Genomic DNA, 23,206 nt, shown 5'->3' with positions numbered 1-23,206 from the left:
CCCTCTCTCTCTTTCCCCAAGCTTTTTCTCTCTCTCACTCAGATGAAAGTCTCTCTCCTCTATCAGCAGTTAATGTCCTGTTCACACCCAAAACATCACCAGGGAAACACCTGTATGTTTGTTGATTTTTGTCCAGTAATGCTTACACAACAAGCTACCTAAGCAGGTGTGTGTGTGTGCAGACTTTCTTGATCAGCACTTTCATTGTTCTCAAATAAAGGAGGAAGAGCAACAAAGCGTTCCCCTCCTGGCTGCCTTGGAACTCTTCTTCTCTGCTTGTCACCAGTGTTTACTGTCAGAGTGGGAGTCAAACAGTCAGTCATATGGATGTCTGTATTTGTAGCACTTTGCCAGTGGAGTGTTTGTCTGTCTGGGGGAGTGGAGCATCCATAAGAAACAACCAGAGCACAGACACAGACACAGACACACCAGGGACCCACCTCAGGGGGTGACAGAGAAGAGAGAGACTGAGAGAGTGGGAAGATAGGGATTGAGAGAGAGATAGCGATAGAGATAGTCAGATAGATGTTGTGAGAGGGGGAGAGAGAGATACAGTAGAAAAGGACAAAGAGAGGAGGGACAGAGAGGAAGAGAGAAAGTACTCTCAGCTCTAGACCAATTGTAGCACCGTAATGGTGGTGTCACATCAGCTCTGTGTGAGTGGCAGGCTACAGCCCATGGCTGGAGGAACCAGTGTCCTGGCAGAGGGGCCCAGGCTGTATTTGCTACTGCCCAGGGGGAGGTGACCCCCCCTCCCCTGTCTGGTCCTGTCATGAAGACTGACGTTGATTCTATCTGAGGGCTAGGCTGGTAGAAGATGAGCTGGCTTAAGACCATCTCTAACCCCATGCTTTGGCCTTTTTTAGCCTGCCGTAAGTTGGCTGTGAGGTAAGTATGTCTGCGTATCTGTAGGTGCTCAGCTGAACCTTTGAAGCCCAGATAACCCTCTCAAATCAAAGCCTGTGAGCATATCACTGTCCCAAGATCTCCACATACCCGCGACCCTTACTACAGCTTTGAGAATGCCATTCCATGGTTAAAAAAGAGGACCTCTTTGTCTCTGCCGGCATTGTCTTGTCTCTGTGGGACAGAGGATGTCGTTGATGCTCCTTTACAGTGTGTGTGCCCTTGTGTGTGTCCATATAGAGGTATCCTCAAAGACAAAGACACACATACAGGTTCAAACAATGCTTCTCCCTCTCCTCTACTGATCAATCGTTCCATACTGGAAAGCAGATCCCTATCGACCAATGAAAGAGTCCACAGACGGCGTTCCAATCAATCTGGGAGAGATAAGAGAGGGGCGGGAGCCACAGGCGTCCCTATGGCGATTGTAAAAGTGCCCGGACCCTGATAAGAATCACTGATGGTGTCAAAAATAAAAGCCTTCCCCTCCTCCATTCTGTAAAGTAATCAATCTGTTTTTTAATTATGCTGTGTGGGTGTGTGTGACGAGACTACAGAGTGTGTGGATCTAATCATGCTCACATGGGGGTGTATCTGTCGTTCAAAGGGGGTGTCTTTATTGGATGGACAACTTAGGGCTTTCACTATTAAACTGTTCCACACCCCCTGCCTCTGTCCCTCTAGCCCAACTGACCCCTCAGCCAGTAACCCTTCGGTTGAGCTTGGTCTAATATTTCCAATAGGTCCAGACATTCTGACTGAAACCATCACAATGACATTTTTGAGTGCAGATGTTTTTGAAACCTTTATGTATTTTTAGTTTGTATCTTTTCAATGAAGATATCATGTCTTCAGAATTTCCCTTTCTCTCTTTATCCCTAATTAGATCTAGCTAGCTCTAACCTCTTCATCTCTCCCTTTTCTCCATCCCTCTTTCTACAGGTTTCCCCTCACTCTCGCTGGCAGACCAGATGAGTCTCCTGCAGAGCGGTTGGATGGAGATTCTGGTCCTGCGTGTGGTGTTTCGCTCGCTGGCCTTGGAGGATAAGCTGGTGTATGCTGAGGACTACATCATGGATGAGGAGCAGTCCAAACTAGCAGGTGTACTGGACCTAAACAACGCCATACTGCAGCTGGTGAAGAAATACAAAGCCATGAGAATAGAAAAGGAGGAATTTGTTGTTGTCAAGGCCATTGCACTGGCTAACTCAGGTATGGAACTTCACTGTTGATGTTGGTGTAATTGAGGTTGAGTTAGGCATGTATTTTCCAATGACTGTTTGGCTTTGCTTTCATTCAATCTCTGCATACAATATACCAACAACATTTCCTTTCCTCTCCCTTTCCATCTGTCTTCCCTCTCCCCCTCTCCACAGACTCCATGCAGATAGAGGATGTGGAGGCAGTCCAGAGGCTCCAGGATGTGCTCCATGGGGCCCTGCAGGACTATGAGAGTGCCCAGCACACAGAGGACCCTCGGCGGGCAGGCAAGATCATCATGACCCTGCCCCTGCTCCGGCAGACGGCTGCCAGGGCCGTCCAGCACTTCTGTAGCATCAAGCAGGAAGGCCGTGTGCCCATGCACAAGCTGTTCCTGGAACTGCTGGAAGCCAAGGCCTGACCGGCCATGTGGGACTAGGATCACATAAAGGAAGGATAGGGTAGTGATGTCATAAAGGTCAAGATGAATGCAGGAAGTGGTACTTGACAAGGCTAACACAGCCCTGCTCACATTACAAACTCAGGAGGAGAGGAGAGGAGAAGAGAAGAGAAGAGAAGAGAAGAGAGGAGAGGAGAGGAGGAAGGACTGACATCACCTCAGTGACAGGGATAACTACCTTCCGAGGGATTTTGATGGTAGTTATTTATATGTACGTAAACAATGCTAGTGAAAAGGAAGAAAGACACCCAAAACTTGAAGATCCTCTAGGATTATTATTTGTTTGAAACCAGCTCTAAGCCTGTTCATCTTGCATTGTAGTGCTTTAATAACTTTTCTTTTTTAAAGAACTGTGGACAGTCTTGCCAAAGAATGGTGTGGGATACACAGTTAAACAATGCGGCAAACGGTCACAATAACGTATGGTGTCCTGTAAGACACTTACCTTGCAGAAGTTAGTGTCACTTGATTTTACTGAACTATTTTCAGGGAAAGACATGAAGTAAATTGAACTCACGGATTATGGTGAGGAGAGAAATTGAAAATAAGATTTATTTATTGTTGGCTTGATTATTTAGTTTAGTTTTTTTTATTTATCAGTGTGGCATTAATGGAAAATAATAGAGGAACAAATATAGATCATTTTCGTAAGATTTTTAAGTACTTTTGTTTTAATAAGTAAATAAAACATTTTGTACTAGCTTCACAACTACACTCATGGCACTGATACCTGTACTATACCATAGCATCTAAGGCAATATAATAATGTGATGTACAGTGCATTGACACATTGTATTTTTTGCATTGAGTTGTAGAATACAAAATTGTGCAAAATGCTGCTTTTCTTTCTTATGATGAAGATCTGGTGGTGGTATTTCAAATGTGTCTCTGTGTGTTTCTGTTTCAGAAACTAGAAATGTCTGAAAATCATAAATGTTCAAATGAAGGGAAACTAAATTGGTAGGAATGTGACTACTGACAACTGTCATGCATTTATCTCAGAAGTCCATTATTTGCTCCATCTGTGCACTGTAACGGAATAATCTGTATATTTTTGTGACAAAGTATATTATAAAGTGTGATCCAGCAATACCGTGTGGAGGTGATGTAAATGTATGTATTCTATAGGCCTATATAAAGTCCAGCGCCAACAGCGATGTAACCCATGTTCAGATGAGATGTTCACTACTACTACTACCATTCTCAGGATTCTAGGGCAATAAAGATGCTTTCAGTTTGAAAGAGTCTTCATCTTGTTCTAGGTTTGTGACACAATTATAATTCCCAGTCAGACTCTTGGGAGGGGGAGATGGGACATCATCACAAGCCCCGTTTAAACCTGGTTCTAACTTGCGTCCTTTGTCCTGAATCTTGTCCACATTCTGATTGTGCCACATTTTTAGACCTGTGTAGACAATCAAAAGACACATTGTGATCTGATCATTGTGCCCACCTCTGGAGGTAGTCAGACACGCATTGTCTGGATATATATAGATAGATCTGGACAGAGAAACCATTGGCTGATTACATCAATATGTGTCTTACCTTAAATAAAACATATTTTGAAAGAATAGCTTTGAAATAACTTGCAGAAAGGAAGGGACCAGGAACTCTGGTCATAATTCAGACACAGTGGATGGATAACAGACACATTTTAATACCATGTGTAGATACATTTCTGGAAATATGGGCACAATCAGAATGTAGACAAGATCAGGACAAAGGACCCATGTTAGCACCAGGTATAAACGGGGCTACTGATAAAGAGAGGGGAAATGAAAGAAGGGAAGAGAAGAGGGATATAGTGAAGGAATGGAGAGGGGTAGAAATGAATCGAGGTGATCAGTGAGGAGAAGAGAAGAGGTGGTGTAGGGAAAGATGGAGGCACTCTGTGGGACGTTAGTATAAATTATAGACACCCAGAGGCTACCTTAGTGACTTGTGTCAGACTTTGAACCATTGTCTATGACAGCGCCTCCTGTCCCAAGGTGGCCATAAATGTTGGATTGAGGTGTCTATTGGACAGGTGAGTAGGAAGTGTATGGGCTGGGAGGAGGGGGAGTGTCCCATAAGAGAGGATCCATAATTAACTACATTGTTTTAATGAAGTCTAAAATCCACCCCTGGGAAAAGTGTGTCAAGGTTTTTGAGGAAGTTAATGAATGAACACAGGCACCTGACTTCCTCTCAGTCAAAGGTTGTGACAGCCTCCCAGGATTATTGCCTTTTATGACACAGTCGCAGAGACAATCACAGACTGCATCTTACAGCACAAACCTAACAGGGAAAACTAATAAGAACATAATTATTGAAATACCAACCTGATTTATAATTGCTTCAGTACCAAAACATAATAGTGAATGATTGCCATTAACATGAGTTTAGAGGGATATATTTACATTTACATTTACGTCATTTAGCAGACGCTCTTATCCAGAGCGACTTACAAATTGGTGCATTCACCTTATAGCCAGTGGGATAACCACTTTACAATGTTTTTTTTTTTTTTGGGGGGGGTAGAAGGATGACTTTATCCTATCCCAGGTATTCCTTAAAGAGGTGGGGTTTCAAGTGTCTTCGGAAGGTGGTGAGTGACTCCGCTGTCCTGGCGTCGTGAGGGAGCTTGTTCCACCATTGGGGTGCCAGAGCAGCGAACAGTTTTGACTGGGCTGAGCGGGAACTGTGCTTCCGCATAGGTAGGGGGGCCAGCAGGCCAGAGGTGGATGAACGCAATGCCCTCGTTTGGGTGTAGGGACTGATCAGAGCCTGAAGGTGCGGAGGTGCCGTTCCCCTCACAGCTCCGTAGGCAAGCACCATGGTCTTGTAGCAGATGCGAGCTTCAACTGGAAGCCAGTGGAGTGTGCGGAGGAGCGGGGTGACGTGAGAGAACTTGGGAAGGTTGAACACCAGACGGGCTGCGGCATTCTGGATGAGTTGTAGGGGTTTAATGGCACAGGCAGGGAGCCCAGCCAACAGCGAGTTGCAGTAATCCAGACGGGAGATGACAAGTGCCTGGATTAGGACCTGTGCCGCTTCCTGTGTAAGGCAGGGTCGTACTCTCCGAATGTTGTAGAGCATGAACCTACAGGATAGGGTCACCGCCTTGATGTTAGCGGAGAACGACAGGGTGTTGTCCAGGGTCACGCCAAGGCTCTTCACACTCTGGGAGGAGGACACAACGGAGTTGTCAACCGTGATGGCGAGATCATGGAACGGGCAGTCCTTCCCTGGGAGGAAGAGCAGCTCCGTCTTGCCAAGGTTCAGCTTGAGGTGGTGATCCGTCATCCACACTGATATGTCTGCCAGACATGCAGAGATGCGATTCGCCACCTGGTTATCAGAAGGGGGAAAGGAGAAGATTAATTGTGGAGATGTATTAGATTTTTTATAAATACCCAGAGTTACCTCTTTTATTTATTTATTTTTATTTCACCTTTATTTAACCAGGTAAGCCAGTTGAGAACAAGTTCTCATTTACAACTGTGACCTGGCCAAGATAAAGCAAAGCAGTGCGATAAAAACAACAACACAGAGTTACATATGGGGTAAACAAAACATAAAGTCAAAAATACAATAGAAAATCTATATAGTGTGTGCGAATGTATTAAGTTATGGAGGTACGGCAATAAATAGGCCATAGTGCAAAATAGTTACAATTTCGTATTAACACTGGAATGATAGATGTGCAAAAGATTATGTGCAAATAGAGATACTGGGGTGCAAATTAGGAAAATAAATAACAATATAGGGATGAGGTAGTTGGGTGGGCTAATTTCAGAAAGGCTGTGTACAGGTGCAGTGATCGGTAAGCTGCTCTGACAACTGACGCTTAAAGTTAGTGAGGGAGATAAGAGTCTCCAGCTTCAGAGATTTTTGCAGTTCGTTCCAGTCATTGGCAGCAGAGAACTGGAAGGAATGGCGGCCAAAGGAGGTGTTGGCTTTGGGGATGACCAGTGAGATATACCTGCTGGAGCGCAGTGAGCTAAGATAAGACAGGGATTTGCCTAGCAGTGATTTATAGATGACCTGGAGCCAGTGGGTTTGGCGACGAATATGTAGTGAGGGCCAGCCAACAAGAGCGTACAGGTCACAATGGTGGGTAGTATATGGGGCTTTGGTGACAAAACGGATGGCACTGTGATAGACTATATCTAATTTTCTGTGTAGAGTGTTGGAGGCTATTTTGTAAATGACATCGCCGAAGTCAAGGATCGGTAGGATAGTCAGTTTTACGAGGGCATGTTTGGCAGCATGAGTGAAGGAGGCTTTGTTGCGAAATAGGAAGCCGATTCTAGATCTAACTTTTGATTGGAGATGCTTAATGTGAGTCTGGAAGGAGAGTTTACAGTCTAACCAGACACCTAGGTATTTGTAGTTGTCCACATACTCTAGGTCAGACCCGCCGAGAGTAGTGATTCTAGTCGGGTGGGCGGGTGCAAGCAGCGTTCGGTTGAAGAGCATGCATTTAGTTTTACTAGTGTTTCAGAGCAGTTGGAGGCTATGGAAGGAGTGTTGTATGGCGTTGAAGCTCGTTTGGAGGTTTGTTAACACAGTGTCCAATGAAGGGCCAGATGTATACAAAATGGTGTCGTCCGCATAGAGGTGGATCCGAGCGTCACCAATAGCAAGAGCGACGTCATTGATATACACAGAGAATAGGGTTGGCCCGAGAATTGAACCCTGTGGCACCCCCATAGAGACGGCCAGAGGTCCAGACAACAGGCCCTCCGATTTGACACATTGAACTCTATCTGAGAAGTAGTTGGTGAACCAGGCGAGGCAGTCATTAGAGAAACCAAGGCTATTTAGTCTGCCAATAAGAATGCGGTGGTTGACAGAGTCGAAAGCCTTGGCCAGGTCGATGAAGAAGACGGCTGCGCAGTACTGTCTTTTATCGATCGCGTTTATAATATCGTTTAGGACCTTGAGCGTGGCTGAGGTGCACCCATGACCAGCTCTCGGAAACCGGATTGCATAGCGGAGAAGGTACGGTGGGATTCGAAATGGTCGGTGATCTGGTTGTTAACTTGGCTTTCAAATACTTTCGAAAGGCAGGGCAGGATGGATATAGGTCTATAACAGTTTGGATCTAGAGTGTCACCCCCTTTGAAGAGGGGGATGACCGCGGCAGCTTTCCAATCTCTGGGGATCTCAGACGTTACGAAAGAGAGGTTGAACAGGCTAGTAATAGGGGTTGCGACAATTTCGGCGGCTAATTTTAGAAAGAAAGGGTCCAGATTGTCTAGCCCAGCTGATTTGTAGAATGGGAATGTGGGTCTGTTAATAGACACCTACATGTAACGCTAGGACTGAGTTGCAAGTAACACTACTACATTATATTTCCATCAAAGGAAAACAAATTCAAACCAAGTGAAACCGTTCTCAGTATGCTTTAATGATTTAATCCAGCACAATGTAACTAAATGAATTACAAATCATCACTCAAAAGGATGAGTGTAGACGTTCATTACAGAAAAAAAGTAATTGGAGAATTACAATCATGATGAACCGTTGTATGTCTTTCATTTTCAGAGTACAGAAGGATGGAGCAAACCTTTCTATTGCATTACACGCTCAACTATTGTGTTCAGAGTCAATAATGGAAGTATTAGCTACGGTTGCATGGCTTTAAATATCAATATATCATTACTGTTTATTACAAATGCAGTGAGCGCTCTTTACATCTACAAATAGGATTCAGACACTGTGACTACAGAATTGTGCAATGTAATTGTCAAGTACTCTCTTCATTATAACACAACTTAAGAAAACCCATTTTCAAGAGGAGAGTAGAGAGGACAAGAGGGGATGAGAGGAGAGGGGACAATAGGGGATGAGAGGAGAGGGGACAAGAGGGGATGAGAGGAGAGGGGACAAGAGGGGATGAGAAGACAGGGGACAAGAGAAAAGGAGAGGAGGAGAGGACAGCCTGGGTCAGAGTGTCAGCGGTGAGACTAATTGCACAGAGCATACTCATGATGGATGGACGGATGAATGAAAGAACGAGTGTAGCCGACATCTCCCAAAAAAGCATTCATCAGTTTACTTACCAGTCATTCAAGCTGAAATGGGGCATCATGGGAGTTGGGCAGCCCAATTCTTATTTGCCACATTGGCTGCGTCTAAGTGAGTTAGTAATGGCGTGTGACATCCCTATATGTCACTTTCTCTAAGTGAGTTAGTGTGTGAGTGACATCCCTATATGTCACCTTCCCTAAGTGAGTTAGTGTGTGAGTGACATCCCTATATGTCACTTTCTCTAAGTGAATTAGTGTGTGAGTGACATCCCTATATGTCACTTTCTCTAAGTGAGTTAGTGTGTGAGTGACATCCCTATATGTCACTTTCTCTAAGTGAGTTAGTGTGTGAGTGACATCCCTATATGTCACTTTCTCTAAGTGAGTTAGTGTGTGAGTGACATCCCTATATGCCACTTTCTCTAAGTGAGTTAGTGTGTGAGTGACATCCCTATATCTCACCTTCCCTAAATGAGTTAGTGTGTGAGTGACATCCCTATATGTCACTTTCTCTAAGTGAGTTAGTGTGTGAGTGACATCCCTATATGTCACTTTCTCTAAGTGAGTTAGTGTGTGAGTGACTTCCCTATATGTCACTTTCTCTAAGTGAGTTAGTGTGTGAGTGACATCCCTATATGTCACTTTCTCTAAGTGAGTTAGTGTGAGTGACATCCCTATATGTCACCTTCCCTAAGTGAGTTAGTGTGTGAGTGACATCCCTATATGTCACCTTCCCTAAGTGAGTTAGTGTGTGAGTGACATCCCTATATGTCACTTTCTCTAAGTGAGTTAGTGTGAGAGTGACATCCCTATATGTCCCTTTCTCTAAGTGATTTAGTGTGTGAGTGACATCCCTATATGTCACTTTCTCTAAGTGAGTTATGTGTGAGTGACATCCCTATATGTCACTTTCTCTAAGTGAGTTAGTGTGTGAGTGACATCCCTATATGTCACTTTCTCTAAGTGAGTTAGTGTGTGAGTGACATCCCTATATGTCACTTTCTCTAAGTGAGTTAGTGTGTGAGTGACATCCCTATATGTCACTTTCTCTAAGTGAGTTAGTGTGTGAGTGACATCCCTATATGTCACTTTCTCTAAGTGAGTTAGTGTGTGAGTGACATCCCTATATGTCACCTTCCCTAAGTGAGTTAGTGTGTGAGTGACATCCCTATATCTCACCTTCCCTAAGTGAGTTAGTGTGTGAGTGACATCCCTATATGTCACTTTCTCTAAGTGAGTTAGTGTGTGAGTGACATCCCTATATGTCACCTTCCCTAAGTGAGTTAGTGTGTGAGTGACATCCCTATATCTCACCTTCCCTAAGTGAGTTAGTGTGTGAGTGACATCCCTATATGCCACTTTCTCTAAGTGAGTTAGTGTGTGAGTGACATCCCTATATGTCACTTTCTCTAAGTGAGTTAGTGTGTGAGTGACATCCCTATATGTCACCTTCCCTAAGTGAGTTAGTGTGTGAGTGACATCCCTATATGTCACCTTCCCTAAGTGAGTTAGTGTGTGAGTGACATCCCTATATGTCACCTTCCCTAAGTGAGTTAGTGTGTGAGTGACATCCCTATATGTCACTTTCTCTAAGTGAGTTAGTGTGTGAGTGACATCCCTATATGTCACCTTCCCTAAGTGAGTTAGTGTGTGAGGGACATCCCTATATGTCACCTTCCCTAAGTGAGTTAGTGTGTGAGTGACATCCCTATATGTCACTTTCTCTAAGTGAGTTAGTGTGTGAGTGACATCCCTATATGCCACTTTCTCTAAGTGAGTTAGTGTATGAGTGACATCCCTATATGTCACTTTCTCTAAGTGAGTTAGTGTGTGAGTGACATCCCTATATGTCACTTTCTCTAAGTGAGTTAGTGTGTGAGTGACATCCCTATATGCCACTTTCTCTAAGTGAGTTAGTGTATGAGTGACATCCCTATATGTCACTTTCTCTAAGTGAGTTAGTGTGTGAGTGACATCCCTATATGTCACTTTCTCTAAGTGAGTTAGTGTGTGAGTGACATCCCTATATGTCACTTTCTCTAAGTGAGTTAGTGTGTGAGTGACATCCCTATATGTCACTTTCTCTAAGTGAGTTAGTGTGTGAGTGACATCCCTCTATGCCACTTTCTCTAAGTGAGTTAGTGTGTGAGTGACATCCCTATATGTCACCTTCCCTAAGTGAGTTAGTGTGTGAGTGACATCCCTATATGTCACCTTCCCTAAGTGAGTTAGTGTGTGAGTGACATCCCTATATGTCACCTTCCCTAAGTGAGTTAGTGTGTGAGTGACATCCCTATATGTCATTTTCTCTAAGTGAGTTAGTGTGTGAGTGACATCCCTATATGTCACCTTCCCTAAGTGAGTTAGTGTGTGAGGGACATCCCTATATGTCACCTTCCCTAAGTGAGTTAGTGTGTGAGTGACATCCCTATATGTCACTTTCTCTAAGTGAGTAAGTGTGTGAGTGCCATCCCTATATGTCACTTTCTCTAAGTGAGTTAGTGTGTGAGTGACATCCCTATATGTCACTTTCTCTAAGTGAGTTAGTGTGTGAGTGACATCCCTATATGCCACTTTCTCTAAGTGAGTTAGTGTGTGAGTGACATCCCTATATCTCACCTTCCCTAAGTGAGTTAGTGTGTGAGTGACATCCCTATATGTCACTTTCTCTAAGTGAGTTAGTGTGTGAGTGACATCCCTATATGTCACTTTCTCTAAGTGAGTTAGTGTGTGAGTGACTTCCCTATATGTCACTTTCTCTAAGTGAGTTAGTGTGTGAGTGACATCCCTATATGTCACTTTCTCTAAGTGAGTTAGTGTGAGTGACATCCCTATATGTCACCTTCCCTAAGTGAGTTAGTGTGTGAGTGACATCCCTATATGTCACCTTCCCTAAGTGAGTTAGTGTGTGAGTGACATCCCTATATGTCACTTTCTCTAAGTGAGTTAGTGTGAGAGTAACATCCCTATATGTCACCTTCCCTAAGTGAGTTAGTGTGTGAGGGACATCCCTATATGTCACCTTCCCTAAGTGAGTTAGTGTGTGAGTGACATCCCTATATGTCACTTTCTCTAAGTGAGTAAGTGTGTGAGTGCCATCCCTATATGTCACTTTCTCTAAGTGAGTTAGTGTGTGAGTGACATCCCTATATGTCACTTTCTCTAAGTGAGTTAGTGTGTGAGTGACATCCCTATATGCCACTTTCTCTAAGTGAGTTAGTGTGTGAGTGACATCCCTATATCTCACCTTCCCTAAGTGAGTTAGTGTGTGAGTGACATCCCTATATGTCACTTTCTCTAAGTGAGTTAGTGTGTGAGTGACATCCCTATATGTCACTTTCTCTAAGTGAGTTAGTGTGTGAGTGACTTCCCTATATGTCACTTTCTCTAAGTGAGTTAGTGTGTGAGTGACATCCCTATATGTCACTTTCTCTAAGTGAGTTAGTGTGAGTGACATCCCTATATGTCACCTTCCCTAAGTGAGTTAGTGTGTGAGTGACATCCCTATATGTCACCTTCCCTAAGTGAGTTAGTGTGTGAGTGACATCCCTATATGTCACTTTCTCTAAGTGAGTTAGTGTGAGAGTAACATCCCTATATGTCACTTTCTCTAAGTGAGTTAGTGTGTGAGTGACATCCCTATATGTCCCTTTCTCTAAGTGATTTAGTGTGTGAGTGACATCCCTATATGTCACTTTCTCTAAGTGAGTTATGTGTGAGTGACATCCCTATATGTCACTTTCTCTAAGTGAGTTAGTGTGTGAGTGACATCCCTATATGTCACTTTCTCTAAGTGAGTTAGTGTGTGAGTGACATCCCTATATGTCACTTTCTCTAAGTGAGTTAGTGTGTGAGTGACATCCCTATATGTCACTTTCTCTAAGTGAGTTAGTGTGTGAGTGACATCCCTATATGTCACCTTCCCTAAGTGAGTTAGTGTGTGAGTGACATCCCTATATCTCACCTTCCCTAAGTGAGTTAGTGTGTGAGTGACATCCCTATATGTCACTTTCTCTAAGTGAGTTAGTGTGTGAGTGACATCCCTATATGTCACCTTCCCTAAGTGAGTTAGTGTGTGAGTGACATCCCTATATCTCACCTTCCCTAAGTGAGTTAGTGTGTGAGTGACATCCCTATATGCCACTTTCTCTAAGTGAGTTAGTGTGTGAGTGACATCCCTATATGTCACTTTCTCTAAGTGAGTTAGTGTGTGAGTGACATCCCTATATGTCACTTTCTCTAAGTGAGTTAGTGTGTGAGTGACATCCCTATATGTCACTTTCTCTAAGTGAGTTAGTGTGTGAGTGACATCCCTATATGCCACTTTCTCTAAGTGAGTTAGTGTATGAGTGACATCCCTATATGTCACTTTCTCTAAGTGAGTTAGTGTGTGAGTGACATCCCTATATGTCCCTTTCTCTAAGTGAGTTAGTGTGTGAGTGACATCCCTCTATGTCACTTTCTCTAAGTGAGTTAGTGTGTGAGTGACATCCCTATATGTCACCTTCCCTAAGTGAGTTAGTGTGTGAGTGACATCCCTATATGTCACCTTCCCTAAGTGAGTTAGTGTGTGAGTGACATCCCTATATGTCACCTTCCCTAAGTGAGTTAGTGTGTGAGTGACATCCCTATATCTCACTTTCTCTAAGTGAGTTAGTGTGTGTCCGCCGCCTCAGTCTCCCAGACACCCAGTGATGGATGAGGCCTGGAGGAGATGGGCTGTAAAAGGCTGATTCTGCCACTCTGCAATGAGATCACTTCCACAATAAAAAGCCATTGTCCCGAATCATCCTGGCGAGGTATGAATGCTGATTAGGGTATTATAGGGTTGAGCGGCGCTCCTTCCCATCTAAATACATCAGACGAGCTGTGGTTTGATATAAGGGCCTCTTCTCGCTAGTCAGACCATGATCAAGCAATTACCAAAGCCACCAGGAGGAAGTCAATACAAAACAACACATGCACAGTGATGTTTCAGCCTTTTCCAACAGCAAACAATGCTTTTTAGACTTTCACATGCATCTGCATAAGTGTTTTGCTTTCTCAAAATAAATGTATAGGGTAGCTTTATCTCGCACACACTCATGTATAGTGCACTACTATTAGTAGGCTTCTTTTCATTTAGCTTATAAGGCGATGTGTTCCACAGTGTTCCACATGCCATAATGGAACACATAATACTAGACTCAGAGCACGTACTGCACAGTAACGGGCCATGAGGTAATATTGAGTTGTTACTCAGCGCCACCATGTGGCAAAACAGCTCAGTACATACTTCACTGCATTCATGTCTCTTTGACTTGGATCTGTTGCGTTTTGCCTGCCTGCCAAGGCCGATTGTGTGTTTACTACCAATCCTATATTTCTCATTTTGGAACACACCTCGAAATCCATACAGAACAGGGTAGACATTTTGAAAGTGACCTTCAAAGTGAAAGTGACCTTCACCAGAACATGCCAACTCCTGAGAATCATAAAGGCACTGCATCTCAGTGCTTGAGGCGTCACTACAGACCCCCTGGTTCGATTCCAGGCTGTATCACAACCAGCCGTGATTGGGAGTCCCATAGGGCGGCGCACAATTGGCCCAGCGTCGTCCGGGTTTGGCCAGTGTAGGCTGTCATTGTAAATAAGAATTTGTTCTTAACTGACTTGCCTAGTTAAATAAAGGTAAAATAAATAAAATTAAAATAAAGACAGTGGCGGTGTCCGAATACCCATAGTAGCATACTACATACTTAAACTGCATACTCATTTTGGCGTTTGATCTAGTAGAATCATAGAGATAGATAGAGGACTCATCTTTATGTCTGTGCCATTATAGTGTCTTTGACAACATGGGCAGCGCCATTGAGGCTACAACCCATTGGAATCGGGAGAGGCTATACGGACATGCTTGGTGCCCAAATGGATGACATATGTCGCACAGCTTTGAGTCGAGTGTAGAGATCATGGATTTGGTTCAGTCAGTCATAATCCTGATAAGCTCTTCCCAGCTAGTTTACGCTGGCAACAGCAGCAGCATGACGCTAGTTAAAACTTGTAAAAGAAAGTGATGTTTCTGGGCGAGGGAGAAATAACTTTTAGTATTGGTCACCATCTCCAATTTGTTCCAACTCACTTGATTTTAATTAGAGAAGGACAGTTATTTATACACAATAAATAACTTGTAATATTGGTAGTAACCATCTGGATGTCACCGTGATACAGTCTACACTACACTGCCAACAACACAACAACATGGGCACAGTGTCCTTCGGTCCCGCTTGCTATAAGGAGAGGGAAGTTGATAGATAGTGTAACCAATATCAGGCCAGGGTGCAGCTAAAGCACATTTATTGTAGTGATTTTCACAGAAAATGTAGATCTACATTAATGTGTAATGTTACATAAAAAATTTAAATACTCAGATAAAAATGGAATGATTCTGAACACTCCCAACTTCAGCAGACAAGTTTCAAATTCTCGCTGAAGTTTCTAGCCAAGAGCATAAACTAGCTAGCTGGTAAGGGTTAATCAGGATGACTGACTGGACTGAACTGATTGAACCGAATCCGTTCGTCTCCACTTGACTCTCGCTGCATGACAAACGCTTACCACAGACCTTATTTTCTGCGTTTATCCAAAAAACATACAAAAACGCTATTAATTTTCCCCATAGGCTTTGTCCAACGAACCATTGCGGAGTTTGTGCCTACAAAAAAAAAACATTACTATTTCTCTCTATGGCGCTGCCCATGCTAAAACGGCCTTTTGGCCACTAGAGGCCTCTATCATTCTCTATGAGTAGAATTCACTCGTCTTTTCCGACTCAGGTGTTTGACAACAGCTGATAATCAGATAAATTGACGCACTGTACCAAAATGAACAAATGGGTTTGGAAGATGAAGGAAGCATGGAGAGGTCAGAGATAGCTAGACTTGTAAAATGGGCTAAGGAACAGAAGTTGGTTATTGGAGAAACGCCATCAGTGCGTGCTCTGCAAGTAATGCCGTGGATGAAGGCGCAGCAAGAGCGTGGTGAACGGATAGATGTGATTATAGACAGCGAGGAAGAAGAAGAAGAGCTGAGTGTGAAGATGTATGTTGAGGAAGAATGGTGTCAGACATGACAAAGAAGAAGCTCTCTCCCTCCCCTCCCGGAGGACCTGATTCCTAGGACCATGCCTCAGGACTACCTGGCCCGATGACTACTGGCTGTCCCCGGTCCACCTGGTTGTGCTGCTGCTCCAGTTTCCACTCTTCTGCCTGCGGCTATGGAACCCTGACCTTGTCCAGGACCTGCTGTTTTCCTCTCTCTCCCACACCTGCTGTCTCGACGTCTGAATGCTCAGCTATGAAAAGCCAACTGACATTTACTCCTGAGGTACTGACTTGTTGCACCCTCTATAACCACTGTGATTATTATTCAACCCTTCTGGTCATCTATGAATGTTTGAACATCTTGAAGAACAATCTGTCCTTAATGGCCATGTACTCTTATAATCTCCACCCGGCACAGCCAGAAGAGGACTGGCCACCCCTCAGAGCCTGGTTCCTCTCTAGGTTTCTTCCTAAGTTCCTGCCTTTCTAGGGAGTTTTTCCTAGCCACCGTGCTTCTACATCTGCATTGCTTGCTGTTTGGGGTTTTAGGCTGGGTTTCTGTATAAGCACATCTGCTGATGTAAAAAGGGCTTTATAAATAAATGTGATTTGATTTGACCAGGAGTGAACTTTTTGGAGAAAGTGGACCCCTGCCTTTTGACTGATCCATTTGTGGTTTCAGGGTGGGTGAGAAAGGAGTTTGGGTCAGTTGAATCAGTGAAGGTAACCTGTAGTGGACTTGTGATATTTGTTTGTGTTTCTTCTGACCAGAGGGAGCAGGTGCTCCGTGTCACGCAACTTGGGTCAATATCTGTTTCTTGCTTTCCTCTTAGGAACAGGGCACCATTGAAAAGAGTGAATTTTGGGGTAGAGTTAAGTGTGGAGGTGGAGAGTGTGTGTGTTTCAGGGGAAGGGGGTGGATCTGATCTCCATCACCTAAGACTTGACATACAGTGAGGGAAAAAAGTATTTGATCCCCTTCTGATTTTGTAAGTTTGCCCACTGACAAAGAAATTATCAGTCTATAATTTTAATGGTAGGTTTATTTGAACAGTGATAGACAGAATGACAACAAAGAAATCCATAAAAACGCATGTCAAAAATGTTATAAATTTATTTGCATTTTAATGAGGGAAATAAGTATTTGACCCCCTCTCAATCAGAAAGATTTCTGGCTCCCAGGTGTCTTTTATAGGGAGTGCTCCTAATCTCAGCTTGTTACCTGTATAAAAGACACCTGTCCACAGAAGCAATTAATCAATCGGATTCCAAACTCTCCACCATGACCAAGACCAAAGAGCTCTCCAAGGATGTCAGGGACAATATTGTAGACCTACACAAGGCTGGAATGGGCTACAAGACCATCGCTAAGCAGCTTGGTAAGAAGGTGACAACAGTTGGTGCGATTATTCGCAAATGGAAGAAACACAAAATAACTGTCAATCTCCCTCGGCCTGGGGCTCCATGCAAGATCTCACCTTGTGGAGTTGCAATGATCATGAGAATGGTGAGGAATCAGTCCAGAACTACACGGGAGGATCTTGTAAATGATCTCAAGGCAGCTGGGACCATAGTCACCAAGAAAACAATTGGAAACACATTACGCCATGAAGGACTGAAATCCTGCAGCGCCCGCAAGGTCCCCCTGCTCAAGAAAGCACATATACAGGGCCGTCTGAAGTTTGCCAATGAACATCTGAATGATTCAGAGGAGAACTGGGTGAAAGTGTTGTGGTCAGATGAGACCAAAATCGAGCTCTTTAGCATCAACTCAACTCGCCGTGTTTGGAGGAGGAGGAATGCTGCCTATGACCCCAAGAACACCATCCCCACCGTCAAACATGGAGGTGGAAACATTATGCTTTGGGGGTGTTTTTCTGCTAAGGGGACAGGACAACTTCACCACATCAAAGGGACGATGGACGGGGCCATGTACCGTCAAATCTTGGGTGAGAACCTCCTTCCCTCAGCCAGAGCATTGAAAATGGGTCGTGGCTGGGTATTCCAGCATGACAAAGACCCAAAACACACGGCCAAGGCAACAAAGGAGTGGCTCAAGAAGAAGCACATTAAGGTCCTGGAGTGGCCTAGCCAGTCTCTAGCCTGGAGTGGCCAACTACAAGAAACGTCTGACCTCTGTGATTGCCAACAAGGGTTTTGCCACCAAGTACTAAGTCATGTTTTGCAGAGGGGTCAAATACTTATTTCCCTCATTAAAATGCAAATCAATTTATAACATTTTTGACATGCGTTTTTCTGGATTTTTTTGTTGTTATTTTGTCTCTCACTGTTCAAATAAACCTACCATTAAAATTATAGACTGATCATGTCTTTGTCAGTGGGCAAACGTACAAAATCAGCAGGGGATCAAATACTTTTTTTCCCTCACTGTAGTCTATTTCAGAAGAACAGAATAGCATACTCTGAGTTGTCCGTATGTTAGGTCCTGATCTGGCTATGCCAAATGGCTGTGGGCTACACGGGTACATTTAGGGGATCAAATACTTTTTTCCCTCACTGTAGGTTAATCAAATCTCATATTTTTTTCAATTTTTGCTCAATCTTGCATACCAGCAATAACAGACGGCGTTGCCGGGCAGTGTGTGTGTGGGTTGCAATACCTGGATGTTCCAGTGTGTGTGTGTGTGTGTGTGTGTGTGTGTGTGTGTGTGTGTGTGTGTGTGTGTGTGTGTGTGTGTGTGTGTGTGTGTGTGTGTTTGTGTGTATGTATGTATGTACTTATTTCCCTCATTAAAATGAAAATCAATTTATAAAAATTTTTACATGCATTTTTCTGGATTGTTGTTGTTGTTATTCTGTCTCTCACTGTTCAAATGAACCTACCATTAAAATTATAGACTGATCATGTCTTTGTCAGTGGGCAAACGTACCAAATCAGCAGGGGATCAAATACTTTTTTCCCCTCACTGTATATATATAAAAGTGTGGAGGTGGAGCAATTGAAGTTGAAAATTCCTGATGTTTGTGACGCCCGCCGTTTGGTGCAACATAGAACAGGTGGGGAGCGTGGTGAAACAGAGGAGTCATTGTCAGTCCTTTTGAGTTTTGAGTCTGTCTCTACCACACAAAGTCATGTTAGGATATATCAGTTATCCTGTTAGAGCTTTTGTGCTGAATCCATTGCGCGTTTCAGGTGCCACATGGTCATGTTGCAGCAGTGTGTAGGAGGGAGATTCCAAGATGTGGGAAGTGTGCAGGAGGGCATGGGACAGAAGGTTGTGGAGTTTTGGTGGATAAAGTTGTGTGTGTCAACTGTAGGGGTGCTCATGTTGCTGGGGATTGGAAGTGTCCGGTGCGAGAGAGGCAGGTTGAAGTGGCCAGAGTAGTGCAGAAGGTGTCGTATGCTGAGGCAGTGAAGAAAGTAGAGGAGGATGGGTCAAGGGTGAGGGATTCTGATAGGATCCCAGTGAGTAGTAGATTTGTGCCCGCACAGAGGGATTGGGCAACGAGTGAGTTATGCTTCAGTAAGGTTGGATTCTTAGCGTTCATAGCAATGGTTATTAACTGTACCGCAGAAATTGAACGTAAATCATTTATGTTGTGGTGGTAGCTGCAGAGAAATATTTGGGTATACAAGATTTGACTTCAGAAGAATTACAGGGTGTGTTGAGGGGTGGTATCCTGTCCTCCCAGGCGGTTGGCATGGTGCAGGAGTATAGGGTCAAATTAGTGGAATGGGGTAGTGGGTTTTTAATGAGTGTAGGTAGTGGTGTCTAGGGCTATATTTCACTTTCTTGGAGGAACAGGACTAATGAAGATAATTTAATGTAGGTAGGCCGTGACTGGCCTCACACTCCAGTACAGTAGGTGGCGGTGTATTCACCAAAAAGTTGGATGCGATCCGCCAACCAAATCCCAAAGAAGAAGAAGAACGAATGACTGAATGGCGGGAGCCAATGCAATCGCGCATTAGATTACTCATTCAAATTACTATTTTTAGAAATATCACATACTATAAAACATTATTTCTTTGCATACAATTTAGAAGGAATGGGGAAAGAATAGGCTTTTGGAATAAACACTGTGGTAAAGGAAATCTAATACGTTGTGTTCTATTAGATAATCTTAATCAGCTAACGTCTATTTTTATGAATTTGAAACCTCAATTTCGTGATATCCAATTCGTAGTCACAGCCGACACAGCCTGGGATCGAGCCCGGGTCTGTAGTGACGCCTCTAGCACTGCGATGCAGTGCCTTAGACCACTTCGCCACTCGGGAGGCCCATAAAGGTCATGTTAACTGACCTACGCTAGTATGGGTATTCGGACACAGCCATTTAGGCCTTCCACTAGCATACTACTGGCAGCCAGTGAGGTGGAACTAGATCTAGGGCTAGGCAGTTACTGTTAGATGTGTGTATGTGAGAGGCATGGTAGCTTGTCTGACTGGCCGCCACTGTTCCTCCCCAGGTAAGTTGATACCTGACACCTGGCTGTTGCCATGACGCTGCTGGGGGGAAGCAGGGGTTGAAGGGAGATCTCTGGGGTGAGGACACCTTTACAGCACTCAGGAGTTCCATCTATATTTATAACCGTAGAGAATGCCAAGAGTGTGCAAAGCTGTCATCAAGGCAAAGGGTGGCTATTTGAAGAATCTCAAATATAAAATATATTTTGATTTGTTGAACACTTCTTTGGTTACTACATGATTCCATATGTGTTATTTCATAGTTGTGATGTCTTCACTATTATTCTACAATGTAAAAATGGTAAAGATAAAGAAAAACCCTTGAATGAGTAGGTGTGTCCAAACTTTGGACTGGGAGTGTATATGCCACAGCAGCGGGTTAGCAAGAGGTGGACAGTGGTGGAAAAAGTACCCAATTGTCATACTTGAGTAAAAGTAAAGATACCTTAATAGAAAATAACTCAAGTAAAAGTGAAAGTCAACCTGTAAAATACTACTTGAGTAAAAGTATTTGACTTTAAATATACTTAAGTAAAAAATAATTTCAAATTCCTTATATTAAGCAAATAATGTTTAGTGAGTCCGCCAGATCAGAGGCAGTAGGGATGACCAGGGATGTTCACTTGATAAGTGTGTGAATTTGACAATTTTCCTGTCCTGCTAAGAATTCAAAATGTAACGAGTACTTTTGGGTGTCAGGGAAAATGTATGGAGTAAAAAGTCCATTATTTTCTTTAGGAATGTTGTGAAGTACTTTAGTAGCACTTTAAAGTATTTTTACTTAAGTACTTTACACCACTGGAGATGGATCGATGACGGATAGAAAGTAGGCCATGTGAACAAGTGCGTCTCTAGTTACCTGGTTAACTCCTCTCTTGCTGTGTGTGTGATCGCCTTTCTGAAATGTAAAGCGACAGAATTCAGAACATGGGCCGTTCTTACAGTATTCTCCCTGTACACCAAGTTAGAACCGTAGGATAAATAAAGAGGCCATATAGGCAGACAATGAAAGCTCTTACAATATTCGATGATGACATTTCTCTAAAACAGGCTATAGGCATGTGCACCACCACGTCAGAACAGTAGGCTAAGTTCTGAGGGGGAAAGGGACCAAATTATTTGGGTGAGACACATGGGCTACTAAAAGCTTACTACACAACATACACTTAGTATTACTTTCTTAGCTACTGTATACATATCTCCCTGGCATATTAAATAATTTATGCAGCAGTATACAAGACATGTTTGGACTCCCCATTGTTGTGCTGCGCTCCCTTGAACAGGAAGGTGGCGCGGCGGTCCTTCTTGTGGGCAAACTTTGTCATCGGTCTGGCATTCTCTGGATTTATGGTGCTTTCAAGATAGGGTGACCATATTTTAATTTTCAAAAAAGAGGACAGTGGGAGCGGGAGGCAGACGGACACCCGCAGTGGGTGGTAAATATAAATGCGTTCACAACCATGCAACTGGTTATTGAACTTTAATACATAAAGTAATACATCCTTTCCATTCAACTGTTGGCCCTCAACAATAGAATAATAACAAACAAAAAAAATTATATAGTTTAGCTTTTAACACCTTTTACATGACACTGTTTCTTTTCATGGCCATAGGTAAAAAAAATAATATATATATATATATATATATATATATATATTTCTGTCAAAAATAATGTCAGGCCTCCTGATGCTCTCTGGTATACTTTTCCGAAGATCGAATCTTTCCCAACAGTCCTTGATTACCAATCAAGTAGGCATGAAAGTCTTTGCAAGACATGTTTTTAAAGTTGTATTGTGTACACAGAAGCCCCTTCAGTGACTCAACAGACAAGTGATTCCTTTCCTTTGTCCACTGGCTTTGCATCAGTGAAAAAACTCTCTACATTTGCATTGTGAGAAGGAATAGCAAAGAAAAACTGTGCAATCTTCAGTAGCTCTGAATGAAAATCTATGCTTTTGGACCTTTCAAAATATTTGGTCCACTTCTTGTGTGCTTGCAGATTACTGAACTCTCCATCACTGTTACACCTTTCTGTGAATTTCTTTAGGTTGGTGACCTGAACAAAGCACTTTGCATCATCAATTGGCACCCCCTTTTCTCCCAGGTGTTTGATACAGGCTTCTATGTCATTCCAGTCAGGTGTCTCACTCATTTCCATCCACATGAAAGAGGAGAACTCCTCCATGGGTGCCATCCATTTCTCCAGATACTCCAGACATGAACTGTACAGACCCTGTACTTGAGCACTGAAATTGTCATAATTCTTACCAAGTCCATCCTTGTGCTTTTGTGCCAATAGTCCCTTAACTTTAAGGGACATGAAGTTATTGGTCTTGCGTTCAAGAAGCATGGTGTGGACTTTGTTCAAAAGGTTCTTCACTTCCACAATTGAATTGCTCTCCCTTTCCATCTCCTGAATGTGTGAATGAAACACACACATGAGTGAGTGCATGTGCCAGAGGTAGATTTCACTGAACTCATCTTCAAAAAACGTATTGATCAAGGAGGGTGTTTTTTCCTGTGACAAAAATAATGCTTTCAAGGCTGGAAATATCTGTAGCAGCCTCTCAATACCTGGGAATAATGACAGCCATCGCGTCTTGCTGTGAGAAAGGAGACTTCTGTTTTCAACATCAACAAATTCATAGTACTTCAGATTCTCTGTGCGCACAGTGGAGATGTGAAATTATTGACATATTTTGACGATTATGTTCTCAATATCGACATCTAGTGTGTCTGCCCCGTAATGAACACAATTGTTCAAGATGTGTGCTGGGCAGCCCACACCGATTAAAGACTTGTTCTGCAATGACTTCTTTAAGTTTGCGAAAACATTATTTCCTTCTTCATCACGCCGGATTCCCCAGAACATTTTATTGCAGTTGTCACCTGTAAATGCAATATATTTTGAAAAAATCCCATTCTTTTCCAGTGTTTCTTTGATGTATTGCGCGATCATATCAGCTGTCTCATTTGGAGTGTTTAACTTCGACTAATTTACTTTGCACGCCACCATTCTTCCAATCAAAATACTGAATAAACAGAGGGAATATTTTCACAGCACCGTGATTGCTCCCATCAGTAGAAACACCACAGTAAGGTATGTCTTCT

General features: G+C 43.2%; 1 protein-coding gene across 3 annotated transcripts in view; it reads left to right on the top strand.

Annotated features, from left to right (window-relative positions):
- LOC121548846 (estrogen-related receptor gamma-like) overlaps positions 1-3,785 on the top strand; it is a 37,103-nt gene extending 33,318 nt beyond the window's left edge. For all 3 annotated transcript variants that reach the window (XM_045210226.1, XM_045210227.1, XM_045210225.1), the window contains exons 7-8: positions 1,849-2,118; positions 2,283-3,785. In XM_045210226.1, coding sequence (XP_045066161.1) covers positions 1,849-2,118; positions 2,283-2,527 — 515 coding nt within the window. In that variant the 3' untranslated portion in view covers positions 2,528-3,785. The remainder of the gene's footprint in view (positions 1-1,848; positions 2,119-2,282) is intronic.
- Positions 3,786-23,206: the final 19,421 nt, after the last annotated feature.

The sequence above is a fragment of the Coregonus clupeaformis genome, chromosome 33, assembly GCF_020615455.1.
Source record: "Coregonus clupeaformis isolate EN_2021a chromosome 33, ASM2061545v1, whole genome shotgun sequence".
NCBI classification, from domain to species: domain Eukaryota; kingdom Metazoa; phylum Chordata; class Actinopteri; order Salmoniformes; family Salmonidae; genus Coregonus; species Coregonus clupeaformis.
This window is presented reverse-complemented; position numbering and strand designations above follow the sequence as displayed.